Raw genomic sequence first — 18,445 nt, forward strand, 5'->3', positions numbered from 1 at the left:
TGGGGTGGCAGGGGTCGGGGAGGAGGTAGTGTGGGGTGGCAGGGGTGGGGGAGGTAGTGTGGAGATGGGGAGGAGCTTGGGTGCATCAGAGAAAAAAATGCACCACTGAATAAGGTCCTGAGAAACTGGCTTTAAATGGCCAAAGGGGAGAAGAGAAAACTCTCCCCTCTGATAGATTCAGATGTAGGTGAAGTCCAAGAGATTTGGGTCATTAATGGGAAAACAGTTATGCTTATCTGCTTCCTGCCAATCTGTATCCATTGACAGAGCAGAAGTAATTATAGATACTGTAGACACACTGTGGCATTAAGTGTTTGAATTACACTGCTTAACAACACTTCCTGATATGGCCCTCCAGGCGCGGCCAGAGAACTGGTTTGAGCCAGCAGCCAACACTGTAGGGGCATGACAATATTGTCTGGGGAAGTTTTCCCACATTTTCTTTCCCCCCCAAAACTCCAGCAACAAAAAGGAAAAAAGCCTGAGTTGATACTCATTTGGTTTCTGTTGAGTACTTAGTATGTCATTCACATAGCTGTCTTAGCAGAGGAAGCAGGCATATTTCATTTGAGGGTTTTCATAGTTTGGCTCCTCGTAGGAGCCAAAAGCAGGGTCAGCACTGTAGAATCAATTCAGTAGAGGGAAAATAAACCTTTGGAATATATTTTACCTTCCCTGAGCACGTCGCAGGCATTAGCAATAATGGGAACCCTGTCTGCGCATGGAGAGGAAGCATCTACGGCTCAGGCCCCCGCCTATCTTCGCCCTGGGCTGTGCAGTCCCATGACCTTCACAGTGGGTGGGATGATTCTGGATTCATCATCTCCTAACTTTATGCTGCTATGCACAGGATACACACACACACACACACACACACACACACACAGTGTTCTTTCCTTATGGATGGAGACAGAAGCTGCTGAAACATGGCCCACACTGATGAGATTGAGCCTTTCGGGGGTAAATGTGAACTGACTCTATTTGCCCTTGGTGGTGGCTGTGCCATCTTTGCTAGGCTAAAGCTGCCCAGTTTGCTAGTCTTCTCCAACTTCAGGGAGATGAGAGAGCCAAAGGGGGAGGCTTAGGACCTTTTTCCACTTCTTTTAGTTCACTCTGTGCGGTCAACAGAACAACTTGTCAAATAAGCACAGATGCATCAGGAAACCATTAAGCCAACCCATTAAAAGGGCACTGGATTCGCTATTCAAAGTGGCTCGCTTGCTGTTTCTATGTATATGTGTGCTCTGATGCATTTCAATTTCTTAATTTTAAGACAAGGATGAGTGAGGTACTACAGTAGAGATAGTAAACCACAGCCTTCCGCTCCTCTCAGGCTAAGTCACTGAGGAGATGGCATCTTCACTGGCTGATTTGTCCACCTTCACTGTTGTATTTCTTTTTTAACAGAAACTCCAGATAAACATTGCCAGCTTTTACTAAGAGTATCTTGAATGGCTCTTTTGTATTTCTTACCTATCCCTCCCAGAGGTCTCATTACACTCGGAGACCCAGCCCAGGACTGCCTAGCAAGTCATGTTTGCAAACCTCCCTCCTCTAGGTCAGGATAGGGGAGATGCCCAGGGTCTTTCCCTGCTCTGAGTCTTCAAGAGCTCCACTGGTGTGGGCTTCAGCGGGAATTGTATTGAGGCAATTGAAAATCACACGGGCAATCTGGAAAGTCATCTTGAAGGCAACTTTGCGATGTCAGCAGTTTGTTTCAGTTCTGGATTTAGCTGTTCTAAAGGTTGATGTAGTCAAGAGGAGTTGTCATGATGTCAGCCACTAAGAAGTGGAGCTGACCAGAGTGCTGAACCCAGTCTCTATTTACCAAAGTCCTCAGACCTTGCTGGCTGCACAGCTGATACATCACCCCCACCCCCCCCCAACCCCTGCCAGTCAGCTATAGTACCCCCAGGACAGAGGCAGATAAGAGTGTGCAGAGCAAAAGCTCCACACTTATGGCAACATGCATGTAAACAGCTGGTGGAATTTGGGAGTACATTGCATGTGATAGTTCCCAGCTCTATTAGAGATATATTTGGCTTAGGAGAGCTCAAAAATTGTTTAGAGGGAGTTCACTGCCAATCAAATGAATATTAATAGTGCGGGTCTTGGAGCAAAGAAGATAGTTCTTCAGTATCTAATATGTATCTACAAAGGAAACAGTTCCTCAGTGTTACAAGGCTTGGAGCATGGGGTTTGAGGAGCCTTTTGAAATCAGGAAACACCAGTACCAGTTGGGAAAAGAACTCTACTTACAGTTTAAACCAAACTATCTGAGCTTCCCTGGTGCCTAACTAAATACTTTCTCCCTACAATTTCTCCCCTTAACAATTTGTTTCTCTCAGGTTTTATCAATCTGGCTCTTTTGTTGTTGTTGTGCAGTGTATTAATGATTCTCAAAATCTTCCAGTTTACCCAGAACTGAAACACTTGTTCCAGAGCCATACCCCACATCAATTCACCAGTGCTCATCTCCCCTCTACCCACTCCAAAAACAAAGCCAAGGAGTGGTGCCTGTTGGAAAATCTTCCCTTATTCTGGGGAAGCAGGGGTGCTCCCGTCCCCCACTTCTCTACATTTTCTCCAGGAGCCAGTCTGCACAATTCATCTTTAGCCTGAGGTTCAACTTCCCCATTAACATAGACACAACACTTCACTGAAGCTGAAGTATAAGAAATTTTCTGCTTGATGTGTTTTATGTCCCATTATTATTTTCCCCGTACATCACATGGCTCTCTGAGAGGCACAGGAAAATATGTCTGGTGCAAGGCTTTGGGGAGGGTCCCCCACCACTTAAAAAGGGGAAGGAGGGAGAGATGGACTCATAAAGGAATTCATCCGAAGCTTCTCTCTCTGCCTTCCCAGGAGGTCGGGACTCCTAAGAGTTTTCTCCTGCTCTGGAAACTTCCTTTGCATCCACAAACTCCCTTGGATGGCTGTTTCCCTTTTGTCTGGGTCTCCGTGGTGCTGCTACAGGTCTGCCCTCTCACCGTGGCTGGGGCAGGACTGATAGGTTTCTCCTCTCTAGCCTGTCTGCTGGTCATTATTTATGGGATCAAACTAGAGGCAGGGAAAACATTGATTAGCTCAAAATGTGGGTGAGTCAAATCAACTACCCCATCCCCCCAAAAATATCACAATCACAATGATTTAGTTCTTTTTTCCACCAGGTGGGAGGAGTCAGAATTGCACACTTGCACATGCAGACTATTCACAGCAATAAAGAAAAATGCATTAAGTATATATACAGGCTTCCAAGTGGGAGAATTTCAAGGGGGAAGAAACCAAGGATAGGGGAAGACTGCCTCCATGGTAACAGTGGCGACAGGTAGTTTCCCCAGAAGTCTCTTTTTGGTCACATCTCTTAAAGTTAGAGGGCACCCCCAAACTCCCATAATCTGGTCACAAATAAAAAGCATTTCCATGGAGAGGTGGAAGTAAAGCTCTCGGCCTTCTGGGTTCCCGACAGTTGCAGGTACACTGTAGCCCCCAGTGCAAATATTCCTAAAGTTCCCTAGTTGAACCCTAGAGGATTCTGGAGCAACTCTAGAATAGAATTCAGAGTTCATGCCAAGAGCTGGGCTCCTCAGCAGTGGACTTGCCCCGGTTCCCTGGACATAGTGGGAGCAGCCACCAAAGCAGGTCAAACACCCACGGGAGAAGTGGGCACCAGCGAAGGAAACCATCAGGCACCTTCTCAGTGTTCATTGTCAACACTTCTAGAAACAGCTGCCGGTGGCCCAACCAAAGGCCCCCAAAGGCGAGGTGGCGAGATGAGGGAGCGAGATGAACAAGGAATGTGAACAGTGCCCCTTAATGAGGAGGCAGTGGGGGGTGGCAATGGTGACCTAACTGGAGGCCAGCAGACTTGGCTCACGTTCCCTAAGCTCTGCTTGGCTGAGGTTATGTGAGCCTCTTTCAGAACCACCACCTCTTGCAAGCCCAATCCCACTAATAAGCCACTGACCTTGAGTGCAAGTCTGGGGCTGATTTGCTGTTCTGTCTTGGGGAACCCCAGGGACCTAGTGGCTTAACGGGAAGAAATCCTCCTCATTTTAGCAACATTTTTTCTCTCCTGCCATAGTGATCAAATTAGTAGGCTGTTTCTCCACAGAGGAAATGTAGCCACGGGTCCCAGGAGGCACTGCCCATTGCCTGCCTGATGGGTTTGAGAAGGGAAAGCAGGAATGGGTGTGTGCGTGTGTCCCTCCCTTCCCCAGCCCCGGCAGGGTCTCTCCCACCCGGGGTGGCCACCCAGCCAGCAGCAAGACCACAGGAAGGGTAGGGGCTGGGGGGCTTAGCTGCAGGAGGCCTGGCAGGAGGCTGCATACACACTGCTGCCCACCGTGCCCCCGCTGGTCAGGCTACTGGTGGGACACTTGAGGGGCTTCATGCTGCTGTCCCTCTGGATGTGCAAGTGCTTGAGCCGCCAGCGCTCCCAGCTCCTCCGAAACTCCATCTGGACCTTCCGTGGGAAAAGGAGGGAAACAAAAGCCATCATGCAAACCAACTGCCCACAAAATGGCCCCATTATTACATTAGCAGGGAAGGGAAAAAAATCCACTGCATTATATTAAGAGACACAAGTCAAGGCCTTCGGGCACCTAAATTAATATCCCAATAAAATTGTTTATTGTTGTCTCCTATTTTCTGCCTTTCCTCAGGAGAGAGATGAGCTTGATGATCTAATTGGTCTCCTCCATCTCTAAACTCTGTGACTCAGCTCAGTACCTTTCACAATCCATCACAGTCTTATTCAGCGGAAGATAACAAGAGCGAGAGAAATGCGGGAGACGGGAAGGAGAAGACGAGGAGGGGGAGAATTGGACTTCAGCGCACGGCGGAGCCGAGCCGGCCCGAGCCAGCCTGCCAGGATGCGCCTGGTCTCCTGGGCAGCGTCACGGGGCCCAGGCTTGGGTGCAGGAGGGGGCAGAGCAGACACAACCTGTGACCACCCTGCAGCGTGCCAGCTTGCTGCCTGGCTGAGCGGTTGTGGCGAGTGTGCTGACAGGTGGGATGGGGACACCCCAGGCTGATGCGGCCTCTGCTTGTGAAGCAATCTTGTCTCACAGTCCTTCACTGGGGAGGGAGGGGGAGGGATGGTGAACCAAGGCACATGTGTGGGAAGCCACCTCAGGGAACGAAGCAGTTTCATGGACACCAGCAGGGAATGGGACGGGACTGGGGCTTCTAAAAGTGCTGACACATGGTGCCCTTTCTGCCTCCATCAGCACCTTTCCTGAGCCTGTGTTATGCCCCCATAATGACAACTGTCATTAAAAGCCACCATTTAGGGGTGCCTGGGTGGCTCAATCAGTTAAGCATCCGACTCTTGGTTTCAGCTCAGGTCACGATCTCATAGTTTGGTTGGTGAATAAGAGCCCCAGGTGGGGCTCCACACGAAGCCTGCTTGGGATTCTCTCTCTCTCTCTCTCTCTCTCTCTCTCTCTCTCTGCCCCTTCCCTGCTTGCACTCCCTCTCTCTCTCAAAATAAACTTAAAAAAAAAAAAAAAGCACCACTTACTACATGCCCAGCACTTTCCACTGATTATTTTCCTTAACTTTCTCAGCCACCCTGTGAAGTAGCTTCCATTGTTATTGCCTGCTTCAAGGTGAAGAAACTGAGGTGCAGAGCATTTAAGTATTTCCCTCAGTCTCAGCCAGGGTCCACACCTAGGTCTGGGCTGACTTCCAGGTTGGTCTCCTAAGCACTGGCCCCCTGGCTTCCACGACTCTTTAGGTCGTGCTGGTCCCTGGTGTGTCTCCTCCCCCAACTCAGCTGGGAGCACCGTGAGGGCCAGGGCCACCCCTTCCTCACCTGGGTTCTCTGGACCCTAGTACAGTGCCCAGCATACAGTAAGTCCTCCGTGAGGGCTTTGTAAATGCGCTGAAGGAAAGAGCGAGTGAGTAACTGAGCATCTGACACGGAACTCCTTCGGCTACCGAGGTATTACAGTGAAACACCAGAGGCGAGGACATGAATCCCAGACACCCCTCCCAGTGCTGAGTGCGGTGCACTTCCTCACACATGAAGTTTACCCTCACCCCTGCCTCTGAGGTCCTCTCTGGCCAGGCTCCAGGTTCTGGAATCTGGGATGAATGGGTTCAGCTCATTCACTTCTGTTTACACTGGTGGAGAGAGGTAAAGAGACTGCCCCACGTCACACAACTGGGTAGTGGCAGATCTGGGGCCAGTATTATGGCTCCTGAGTCAGAGCCATGGCGAGAGGACACAAACCATGGCAAAACCACTCCTCGGCCTCCCCTCCCCTATGCCTACTCTCCTGGAAGCTGATGGAGGACTGATGTCCAGGCCATCTTTTCTCTTTGGGTCACAAGTACCTGGCATTGCCATGGCGACCCGGGGTCTGGAGAACAGCTTTTGTGGACAGAGGTCTCAGCCCAGGAGCCGGGGGTGTTTTTATGGCCCAGTGATGGTGATGTGTCTGTTCTTGTGCCTGGAGGAACCAGGGCATGAGGTGTCTCTGAGGAACTGTGCAGTGCCCTTAAACAAGGCAAGTGTCTGAGCAGGTGTCCCGGATCCCACAGCACAAGCCCGAGAGAGCCCGAGGGGACAGGCCAGCTGGGGATCTGGTGATTCAGGGGTTGTTAGTTGCCAAGGGGCTGAGTGGGATGTATGCACTCCCCCTGGGCCAACCTGGGGGCAGACAAAGTGGGGAGGTGACGGGTGACAGGCTTTGAGGAATGAAGTCAGGGGGAGACTCGGCCAGGGTCTGGGAGACTCTCCATAGAAGTGGTGGGGAAGCCTCGCATGTGCATGTGTTGGGGGCAAGCATGTGCTGCCAGCATGGCTTTGGGGAAGAGGAGGGAGAAGTGGGAAATGGGAACCTCGGGGGACCGAGAAGATGAGAAGGGGCAGAGAAGAGCCTCACTCTCTCCAGTGTGCATAGGGACACCTGCCACCCTGTCCCTGTCCTTGGGACATAAAGCAGCAGAACATAGGCCCAGGGAGTGCATCACCCCTCTGGCCGAGAACCATTCCTGAAGGGAATGCCACCTGTGTTCCTCATATCTCAACATTTTCTTCAGTTTTTTAGGAAGTTCTTTGTGAGGGCTCAGATGCGGGGGAGAACCAGGGCTGGAACAGCCTACTGTCCCCCACCCCCTCCCCCACCATGGATCAAGGGCCTGTAGGACAAATGAGTGTCCTCTACAACGGCCTCCTCTCCTTCCGTGGCCCACCCACCCCACAGGGAGCCTAGCCAGCCCTCTGAGACTGGCCCAGAGGAACAGCCAGAAGGCATTAATGGGCCACGCTGAGCCTGGCTCTACCTCCCCTTCCCAGTCCCTGCGTTAGTGGAGACCTCTCCCAGCCCCCAGCTCTCCCATCTTCTAGCTGTGGAACTGGGCTATTCGTTTCATTTTGCCAAGTCTTACTTTTCTCATCTGTAAAATGAGGATAACACCTGCTACATAGGACTGGCTTTAATAAAACATGTGGGCACCTTACACAAAGTAAACATTCAGGAAGTGTTTCCCTCCCTTTTGGAGCACCACATGCTCTAAGCATCATGACCACCATTTCGCAGAAGAGGAAACAGGTTTCAAAACTTGCCCAAAGTCACACAGCTCACTAAGCAATGGGGCCTGGATGGGAGCAGAGACCTGACTCCAAAGCCCATGTCCCGCATCTTTCCTGCTCTTTGAGTCATCTCACAGCATCCTGAAATACCAAGGTCCCCTCCACAGCCACCCTGTGCCCTCCACACTCACAGCACAAGTAAATTAATGCATTAATGCAGACTCTTAAGCCCTCTGAACTCTGGGACACCAGACTCTGTGACAGAAGCCACACAAGGAGAGCCAGGGTCTTTGAGGAGCAGGGTTCATGGGTCATCTGAGCCCAAAGCTCACTGATAGAAACCCTCACCTGGGCCTGAATGGAGTCAACAGAGCCCTCAGTTTGTCCCCCAGACTCTGAGGTGGGGGGTTTCCTACCCCCTCTTCCCTGCTGGGGTTAATCTTCTTGTGAATACTTCCCCTATGGTGCCACGTCCAGTACTATAATTTGTTCCCCCTCTGGAAGGAATGGGGTGCAGTGCTGTGGCATTTGTGATACCCAGTGATGATGGGGATCGCTCCTACTCTGTTCCAGCACAAAGCTGGGTGCCTGAGCAGAAGGGGCCTTCCCCAGCACCACAGGCACAGACACCCCCTCCGCCTAGGAGCTGACTGTCTCGGACAGGGGAGGGCTATGGTCCAGCAGGGTCTGCAGGAGAGGACGTGGGACTCAGCAACAGCCCGCTTCTTCTACCCCTACAGCCTGAAAGCCACAGGAAGAACACACCCCTTGGCCATTGGCAGGCTGGGGCTCTCACCTGCACACACAGGGTGGGCGCTTTCCTCTTTCTGTTAGGATGCATTTGAATCCCATCTCTGCCACCACTTCTAGGCCAAACCCGGGGCATGTTTCCTACTCTCTCTGATCTTCAATGATCTCATTGTGAAAAATGGGAATATTAAAACCATAGGGATTAGCAGAGATTTTTTTCTTGGAGGTGGGGTGGGGAGGGAGGAAGCAGTGACGATTAAATAAGATAATGAATATTAAAGCCCCAAGGATGTGACTTGGGCATGTCTGCTGTTGAATCAACTTGTAACAATCACCATCGTCTGTTCATTCAGGACCCCCTTAACACAAGGCTGGGTCTTCCCCAAGTTCACATCCATTAGGGTATGCCTGCCCACATATGTGTGTGTGTGTGTGTGTGTGTGTGTGTGTGTGAGAGAGAGAGAGAGAGAGAGAGAGAGAGAGAGAGAGAGAGAGAGGAGATATCCATGCATAGAAAACAATACATGGACAAGATGCCTTCTCAGCTCTAGCGCCCAGTGGGATGGATAGTGGGTTTCCGCTGAAAAGACTGATGGGAGCCACCACTGACAACTCTAGAACAGCCAACAGTAGCAGCCCACAAGTGTCCCCACGTCCCTTCTCAGGCTTACCTCATTGTTGACAAAGCAGTACAAGATGGCCACCATCAGCCCCTGGAAACAAGAGTCATATCAGCAGAGAGGAAGCAGGAGGGAGGCACCCTGTAGGTAGACCCTGAAGCTCCTTGGGGCCCCAGCCCCAATATCCACCTCCTCAGACTGGGCATAGCCAGAGTTGGAGTGGTGGGTTCTTCTCCTTTCCTTGCTGGAGGAACAAGAAGCCTCCTTGCTCAGATACTGAGAGGCTCTTCAACTACCCTCTCCTTGAGGAAGTCTGACCTGAGAAAGTATACCATCTCTGATCGTGGGCCATTTTCCCCTGCCATGGCTCCATCTGTTCATTCAGCAGACCCAGCATTCCCAAACTGTGATCTACATGCGTGTGCACATATGTGTAAGGGCACATGCATGGGCTTACATGCTTGTGGCCCTCCCACAAGCCTCCTGAGGGGCTGAGACCAGGTTCTCATATATCTATACCCCCCAGTGACACTCATACACCCTCAGCATCATCTGATACCAGTGGGGAGGTTGAGTTTCTGACTTTGGAAACTACATAACCTGGAAAATCTTATTTCAACATCTCTGAGTATCAGTTTCCTCCTTGGTAAAATCGGATGATCCTGCCCACCTCCTGGGATGCTATGAGGATTAAATGCACGATGTGTGCAAAGCCCCTGGTGCCCAGTAACAAACAGCCTGGTAGATGGCAGTTGTGATGCCAGGCTGGATGCCCACAGTTACATCTGGGAAGGCTTCTTGTCCCACGCGCGTATAGAGAAGACTGGCCTGGGTGCTAGACACGGATTTAGCCCTGGCTCTACTCCACCCATAGCCCTCTGGGCATGGCCCACTTTCCCCCGAGGCCTCAGGGCGCCCATCTGCATGGTGCAGGCTGGTCTCTGCCCCACTCCCACTCTGACACTTGGCAAGTGAGGACCCCCAGCCGTGAGGTCACCTGGAAGGAGGTGAAGGAGAGCTCTGTGAACAGCTTGATGAAGCGCAGCGTCCCCCGTGCATGTTCATCCATCACAAAGGCAAAGACGACCTCATGGGTTCCCAGCAGGGGGATGAGTGTCAGTGTGGACTTGGCAAGTCTGGGGGTGGGGTGAAGACATCATTCTGGAATTCTCCCATGGATGTGTATCCCCTTTCTGTGCCCCAAACCCACACCTGAGTGACAGACATTCTCCCACCCCAAATATGCTGGGATGGGCTGCCTGGTGGGGAGGAAGTAGAGGTCAAGACACCCAGAAGCCCAGGAGATGCCCAGGTCCAGGGCTAAGGGCAAGGCTTGGGGTCCTGGCCTGGGCCAGGTGGGAGAAGAAGGTCACGCAATGTTCCAAGCTCTGAGCCCCAGGATCTCTATTCTGGAAGCAAGGGTGAAGGGCGCCCATGAAAGCCAGCTCAGGTACATCACCTGCACTTGATGTCCGTCTTGCACATGAGATTGGCTTTCAGTTTGGACACCACAATGCAGATGACCCGGACAAAGATGAGGAAGTTCACCTGCAGGGCAGATGGGAGGGAGTGGCTGGAGGCCCCCTCAAAACACCCCCCTGTTTCCAGGCCTTCCCCCAGCAACACCTGTCCAGCCAGAACTGCCACTCCCACCCCCACACCATCACTCACCCCAATGGCAAAGAGAATGGGCAGCCGGATAATGAGCCAGTAATTCATGTTTGAGTTCCTGGTCCAGCAGCTGGAGAGGAAGAGAAATACACAAGTACCCAGTTGGACACACAGAGCCCCCAGCTCACAGTGCAGGTACAGGGGCACACAAACACATGTGGCCATGCAAACTGACCCTCACAGAGCCACAGAAATGCTGCCACAAGGAGCTATCCAGTCCCATAGACTCATGCAGAGTCCTTCAAGCCACAAACACACACACACACACACACACACACCCCTAAATACATGGTCACACAGAGAGATACACACAGCCCTTTGTGAACCAACAGTCATGATGCCTAGCATCATACACAAAATAGCAGGAACATTTCACAGTTATTATAGAAAAGTCATTGCATACCCCATGGACCCAGCACCATTTGTTATCACCCAGTCCCGGGAAGGGATAAGGAAGGGGTACTAAGGAACTAAATTCATAAATTAAGCTCCTGATCCCTCGGTTTATCCTCCCAACAGGTGGTAGCCACGTACCCCAGGGGCCAGGGAATCCCAGGGGGGTTTGAGGATGGGGACCTCAGCACACCCATGCCCAGGAGCAGGACACTCACCCTTCATCCTCATAGAGGTACTTGACAATGCCCCAAGGGATAACAAACAGCAGGGGGACACCTAGAAGAGAGAGGGGAAGAGAGAGGGGAGAGGGCTGGCAGGCCTGACCCACCACCATGCACACCCAGAGGCCTCTATTTACCCAGGCCTCTCCCGCCTCCAGCCCTTTCCCTCACCTGACTCCAAAACCACTTTCTAGCAGGTTTGGAACTTGGATGGTCTGGGAGCCTGGGGGAGTGGAGGCGGCAGGAACACCTCCGTGCCCCCACCCCCCATCCGTGCCCAACTCCCTGGAGTCTTCCTCAGAGAGAGGATCGCACCACACTGTGGCTGTATCTGAGATAAGACAAGATCGGGTGCGTTCAGGGTGGTATGTCCGTAGACACTGTGGCTGTATCTGTCCTAACCAGTCCCCCCCATCCCAGGCACACTGTGAGAGCTTGCCCCCAAGTCCAGGCTGAGACATGAGGATGCAGACACCAGAGTAACAGAGGACAAGGCCATGGAGTGGGAAGAACATTCTAGATGAGGTGGAGCAGGCCAACCCACTGATGCCCTTCTCCTCCTGCTGCTGCCCACGTGCCCATCTCAGTCAACTCCTTCAGGCTCCAGAAGCCCCTCCAGCTACCTGTTCTCTACCCGCATGCACTACAAGTGGCTGGGCAGAAGCCTGGAGTACAGACAGGGGCCCCATCCTTGATGCCAACAGCCCAACCAATGGCACAGTGGCCCACGGTAACAACAGCTCCAATGTAACACTTTCCATTTGACTGAGACTCAAGTGGTGTGGCAGGCAGCCTCTAGGAAGTTTCCCAGCGACCCTCACCTCCTGGTATCTACACCACCATACAGGCTGTGCTGTATCGGGATTGGTCTGTGTGACCAAGAATGTACTCAGAAGCGATGGCAGGTCACTTCTGAGATCAGGTTATAAAAGACTGTTAAAAGGTTAAAAAAGGCTTGTCTTGGGCTCTCTCTCAGTCTGATCACTTGCTCTGGGGGACGCTGGCTGCCATGTCATGAGGGCACTCACCCAGCCAGTGGAGGCCCCTGTGGCAAGGAATGGAGGCCCCCAGCCCACAGGTAGCAAGGACCTGCACTTCCTGCCAACAACCTTGTGAGTTTGCAAGGGATTCTCCGACTCCACTGAAGACTTGCTGTGACAGCAGCCCCAGCCAACAGCGTGTCTGCATCTCTGTTAGAGACCTTGAGCCAGAGGCATGCAGCTAAGTTAAACCAGATTCCTGCCCATAGAAACTGCAATAGGAAATTGCTGCTTTAAGCGGTGAAGTTGTGGGGTCATCTGCTCTGCACCAGGAGCTAACGCATCCAGCTGGTTCCCAGTTCCTTGAGGGTACAGCGTCACTCATTCTCAGAGCCTCAGGGCTCGGCTCAGCCTGAGGGCTCAATATGTTTGCTGAATTCAAATGGACTGTCCGTCCTCACGACAGATGGAGATGAATGAGGAGCTCTGGAGGGTTCAGGTGGGACTAGAGAGCAAGGCTGCCAACCCACGCCCATGCCAACCACCTTCGGTGGCTTTCTGCACCAGCTCTCCATGCCTGTCTCTGTGGGTGCCCCTCCCGGGGTTGGAGATGTGGGCGTCGGGTATAGGTGAGAATGTGTGTGTTAAGGTGTGGACACAGATGTGAGTGTGTGGTGGGCAGGGCCATGCACAGGCATGTGTAGTTTTAGGGGGTCTCTCCCCAGAACACATTGCCAGGGCAGAGCCCCATTGACAGTCCTTCCTGTCATCACGATCCATGTCCTCAATAGCCATTCCCAAGCAGTTCATCTGCCAGGAGCTACTGTGCATGACAGTGAAGACAGGGAGGAAGCCAAGAAACTCACAGCTGGTCAGCATTCTTCATCAGGTACCTTCCTCCTTGGCCATTTGTTTTTACACAAACCAGACCTCTGAGCATCCACGATGCTTTGGTAACAGGCCTTCATGAGACTGGACAAGGGATGGGTGGCTTCCAAAGGCCTCAGAATATAGCACGGAGCCTGCCACAATGAAGATGCTCAGACAGCATGGAAGGAAGGAATGATGGGTGGATCCACTGGGAAGGGAAACTCTCCTGACAAGAACATGCCAATTCCCTGAGCCACACACACATGCGGAAACCTCCTTCCTGGGCATTCCCAGCCACCTCTTGTCCTTTTTCTCTGAGATCCCACTCAGAATTGGGGAGCTCACTCATGGCGTCAGCAAGACCTGGTGAACTTCACTCATTTACCAGCCTCTCCTTAACAAGGCCTTTTCTGCCACATGCAACCATTACACACCCCCTCATTCCCTGCTGGCTGCATCTTTCTCCCATTTAGAAAATCAACAAGACAAGCTGGAGAAAATTTTCACATTAAGAAACACAGAACTGGCCCCGAGAAGCAATGACTCCCTCGTCCATCACTTGCCTCCCTCCCTTGCAGCCTCCCTGTGGTGGGTAATGGGGCACCAGCTGCCCATGGATGGCAGCAGGAGCTGACATCTTTTGGGACTCCCCAGCTGTGTCAGAGTTGTAATTTTAATTCTTCTGCTTGCATGTGAAGCTAAAAGTTGTTTCCAAGCATCCCAAAGTGGGCTAGGTCTCCTGGCCCCACAGAAGAGCTCTTTGGAAAGCTTTCTCTCTGTCCTCTGTCTTTGTCCCTCTCTCTCTGCACCTCCCCATCCCAATTCCTCAAGATAAGGGTGTTCTCATTGGGAAGGAAGGTCCCCCAGGTCCTACCCAGGTGCCCCTCAGACTCTGAGCCCTGAGCTGCAGCATGAGGTGGTGGGAAAGGATGAGCTCCCCTTCCCCCTCTTCCATTTCCCACTCAGAAACCTCCAGGATGCCATATGTCCCCACCAACCCTCCAGCAACCACCCCCGCTCCTCTGCACACAGCACAAGGTCCCCTCTGATTGTTCCTGCCCTCAGGTCACCATGGAGACAGGCACTAACAGTGTTGACGCTATTTCCCAGAATGGACAGACATAGTCCCCCACCTTAAGGACAGCCTCCCCAGAGCCCCCTCAATGACCTAACACCGCCCCACCCTCCATTAGCTGCAGGGCTCTCCAGCTGCCCACTGCCTGGGTGACTGTCCTACCCTCGGAGGGGTGGAAGAGCAGGGAAGGATGGGCCCGTGGGGAGGTGGGGGAAGGGTGGGAGCAGGGAGTTGTACACAGAGGAGAGACCCACCTGCCCAGAGGCCTGAGCTCGCTCACCTTGTCTATTAAGGGACCAAAGAGGCAATGCAGGACAGAGAACTTTCCATGACAGGCAGCAGCCCAGGGCCTGGGAGTCAGGAGGCCTGGTTCCAGTGCTTGCTCTGCCTGCAAAGCCCTGCCCTCTCTGGGCCTTGGGTGCCTTCAAGACACTGATCACCCTCTTTAGAGGTACTCTTCTACAACAGGGCCACAAAGAGCCAGGTGGCGGAGGGACACCGGTAAAAGGGAATTCAGGGTGAGGACAGGGGCAGGGAGGCTGAGAGGGCCAGAGAAAGCGCACAGCCAGGGGGCCAGACAACCTGTGGAGGCTTCCTGAGGAGGCGGGCTGGACCGAGGACAGCCTTGCAAAGGCTCAGAGGCAGGAGCCAGTATGGGAGGGGGACATCACACGTGGCTGTGACTGAGGCGGGAGGTCCCCAGTGGTCAAAGTAACCTGAGGCAGGCGAAGGAAGGAATGACAGTGGTGAATGAATGAACGGCAAGCTTGAGGTGGAAGGCAGGCTCCTGTGGCGTGGGCAGGGACACTGGCAGATTAGGAAGGGCCAGAGGGCAAGGCCCATTCTCTGGCTCCATCCAGGGGTGGGGGGGCTCCTGCGGGCCTCTCCAGAGTAAGCGCTGTTGCCTGTGTTTTCCCTGTAGTGGGGTGGGGGTTGGGGAGCTGCTGGTGGGCTTCTCAGCCCCTGTTCTCATCAGAATCGCATGCGGCGAGAGGCAGAAGCACAACCAGAAATGTTCCAGCAAAAAAAAAGACACGATAGTTCTCGGCAAACTTTTTTGGCTAGAACATTTCCAGCTGGGCTCCAGGCACATCCGCAGTCCACCCTTTCCTCAGCTGGCTTCTGGCTGCCAGCCCTGTCCTGCCCAGCTCTCCTCTAAGCCCTCTTCTTCATCATCAGCTGACAGAGCCACAGCCCCTCAGCCCTCACCTCCTGACCCCTTACCCTGAAGCCCAGGACTCTCCACTTCCCTCAGGGCCTGGGTACCAAGGACTGGGTATGGGACTCCATCCCCAGGGGTCTTAGCAGTAGAGGTATTTGAGGACAGTGCATGGCTGCCCATGGTGTGTGTGTGGTGTATCTGGCCAGATAGGGGGGAGGCCTGTGTTTCCATTAGGTGGGGCAGGTGATGCAGAGACGGGAGGGTAACCATAGCCCTCTGCAGTGAGTCCCGTGCCCAGGACAGAGTTATCCAGTGGGCCCTGCCCTTGGCCCAGCAGTGTGTTCTGAGCACCAAGAGGGCTTCCTGGGGGCAGCCTGAGGGCAGTAGTCCCAAGAGAGGTCAGGGTCCCCCGCCTCCCATGCCATGGATTGGGGTGGAAGAACACGTAAGATGAATGATAGTCGACCTTACCCCAGCCTATGCTCAGATAGAGCCTGAAGATGCGCTGCTCGGAGAAGACTGAGAAGGCCAGCAGCGTGTACAGGTACACGCCCTCCACCAGGAGCCAGTAGTAATTGGCCGCCACGCAGTACTGCATGAGCAGGAACACCAGGCGGCAGCCCAGAGAATCCTGGGGGCAGAGGAAGGGTCCCCAGGGGACATAGCTCTGCCTCCTGCCTCTCTTGATCCCCCTCCCCATCCTGCCCCAGATGCAAATACCGGATGAGAAGCCCTAACACTGTTTTGCCAGGGCCAAGGCCAAGAAGTTGACCTGCTTTAGCTCACTGAATCACTACCCTGAGTAGAAGAAGCTAATATTATCCCCATAGAGGTGAGGAAACTGAGGCTCAGAGAAGCTAAAAGACTTGTCCCAAAACTATACAGCTAGTAAGTAGCAGAGCTGGGATTCAAGCCTGGGTCTGTTTCCAAAGACCATTTCCTGTGTCAGACAGAACTTCTTAAGCGCAGGGAGGGTGTCTACATCTTTAGACTGGGGGCTCCCCAGGGTGGACTGCCTCTCCCATCCGACTGGGGACTCCCTAAGGACCAGGTGTGGCAGTTCTTGCCTTTCTTTGTGCCAGGCCTGGGTGGGGTTGGGGAGGCTTGCCTTCACTGACTGTCCATCCCTCCCCAGGCCCTTCCTGAACACATCACACACCTGGTAGGAGAGGAGCCCATCCCATTGGTGCTGCTGGGGGGCTGTGCTGTACATCCACTTGAGTACCGCGTCCCTGATGAAGACGGACAGCGCTCGGAGGATGAAGGACGCAAACAGGTTCAGGTGGATGTAATTCCGGGTGCAGTGCAGGTGTCTGTGGGAGAAAACAGGGCTCTTTCCTAGCAAGGTGGCTAGCAGTTCTGCTCCACAACCCCCCAGTTCAGGCTAACACACACCGCAGGCATGTTTCTGCATCTGGGACTGAGCCTCTGTCTTTTCTTCCTCTGAAAATGCCCCTCTGCCTCGTATCCTTGAAAATTCTTGGGTCCAATATAAGTCCTGCCTCTCCATGGAGCCTTCAGGTGTGTGGTCACTGCCACCACCCACCCTCATCCACACTATCTTCCTCTCTACAGCATCTTCTTCTCTACAAAGTCATGTATAATCCAAGTGATTTATGTGTGAAGACCACCTTCCCCAATGGAGACTTTGCTTTGCTTCTTGAGGACAGGACCCACATCTCACATGCTTCAGGGGCAGACTAGGGCTAAGCACATAGTAGGAATTCAAACACTATTAGACACAATTTCAATATCCTTTCATGTAAAAACACAGAGCAAACTGCAAATACAAGGGCGTTTTTTAACCTGATAAGGGCTATCTACCCAAACCCGGAACAAACATCATTCTTAACTGAGAAATTTTATAAGCATTTCTTTCAAAATCAGGAAAATAAGGATTATCTAGCCTGACAAAGCTATCATCACATCTATTCACCATTGTAATATAGATCCTGGCCACTGTAAGAAGGCAAGGGGGAATAATCCATACGAATTGGAGATAAAGGAACAAAATTTTCATTATTTGTAGATAGTAGAGTATCTTCATAGAGAATCTGAGATAACCTACACACAAATTATTAGAACTGATAGATTTCATTCAACATGGCTGCTGATGTGTGTTTATATATATCAGCAATAAACAAATAAAAAGTAAATTTTAAAGATTCATATATAAATTTTTTAATTGGCTACATAGAAATAAGTCTAACAGAAGATGGGCAAGATCTCTATAGAGGATACAATAACATTTGCTTAAAATAGTTAGACAAGACTTAAAATTACACATTCATGGATAGACTCACTATTCTGAAGGTGTCAATTCTCTCCACATTAACTGATAAATAAAAAATAGCTATAATAAAAATTTCAACAGTGTTGATTTTTTGTTTTCCTGGAACTCTCAAAACGTACAAAGAACCAAGGGTCAAGCATAGTCTGGACCCTCCTAAAGACCCACAAAGTAGACAGGGCACCTGGTGGCTCAGTCAGTTAATTATCCAACTTTGGCTCAGGTCATGATCTCACAGTTTGTGGGTTCAAGCCCCGCATCAGGTTCTGTGCTGAGAGCTCAGAGCTGACAACCCAGGCAAAGATAACTCTTGCTGCATGGAAGAGTAAGCCCTACAAACCCAAGGGGGAAAGGATGAGCTGTTACTAAATGGTACTGGACCAATTATACATATATATATATATATATATATATATATATATATATATATATGAAAATAAAATAAAATCTCTTATTTTCACCATAGACAAAAATTAATTACAGGTGGATTAAAGAACCATAAGAGAGAGAGAGAATCATAAATAGAGCCTGACATGGGGCTTGATCCCATGACTCTGGGATCATGATCTGAGCCCAAATTAAGAGTCAAACCAATTGAGCCACCCAGGCACCAAGAAAAAATTCCTTAAACAAGATCATAAAGGAGTTTGGTCTTTGGAAAAAAATTGATAGTTTTTTTTATCAACTGGCAAAATTAATCTTTATCAATTGATAACATTTAGTGATAAACTTTATTAATAAAAATGGATACACTGATATATTTCATTTCATTAAAATTAAGGACTTCCATGCATAAAGGCACTATAACGTGAGTGAAAAAATCAACCACAGACTAAAAGAGGATACATCCTAATTTAGGATCCA

General features: G+C 51.5%; 1 protein-coding gene across 1 annotated transcript in view; it reads right to left on the reverse strand.

Annotated features, from left to right (window-relative positions):
- Nucleotides 1-18,445, reverse strand: part of GLP1R (glucagon like peptide 1 receptor) — a 37,729-nt gene continuing 19,284 nt past the window's right edge. The window contains exons 6-13 of the mRNA XM_027057829.2: nt 16,451-16,604; nt 15,763-15,922; nt 11,199-11,259; nt 10,588-10,657; nt 10,376-10,464; nt 9,914-10,052; nt 8,968-9,009; nt 1-4,468 (exon numbers count right to left, since the gene is read on the reverse strand). Of these exons, the coding sequence (XP_026913630.1) occupies nt 4,301-4,468; nt 8,968-9,009; nt 9,914-10,052; nt 10,376-10,464; nt 10,588-10,657; nt 11,199-11,259; nt 15,763-15,922; nt 16,451-16,604 (883 nt within the window). The 3' untranslated portion in view covers nt 1-4,300. The remainder of the gene's footprint in view (nt 4,469-8,967; nt 9,010-9,913; nt 10,053-10,375; nt 10,465-10,587; nt 10,658-11,198; nt 11,260-15,762; nt 15,923-16,450; nt 16,605-18,445) is intronic.

This window comes from Acinonyx jubatus, chromosome B2, assembly GCF_027475565.1.
Source record: "Acinonyx jubatus isolate Ajub_Pintada_27869175 chromosome B2, VMU_Ajub_asm_v1.0, whole genome shotgun sequence".
Taxonomy (NCBI): Eukaryota; Metazoa; Chordata; class Mammalia; order Carnivora; family Felidae; genus Acinonyx; species Acinonyx jubatus.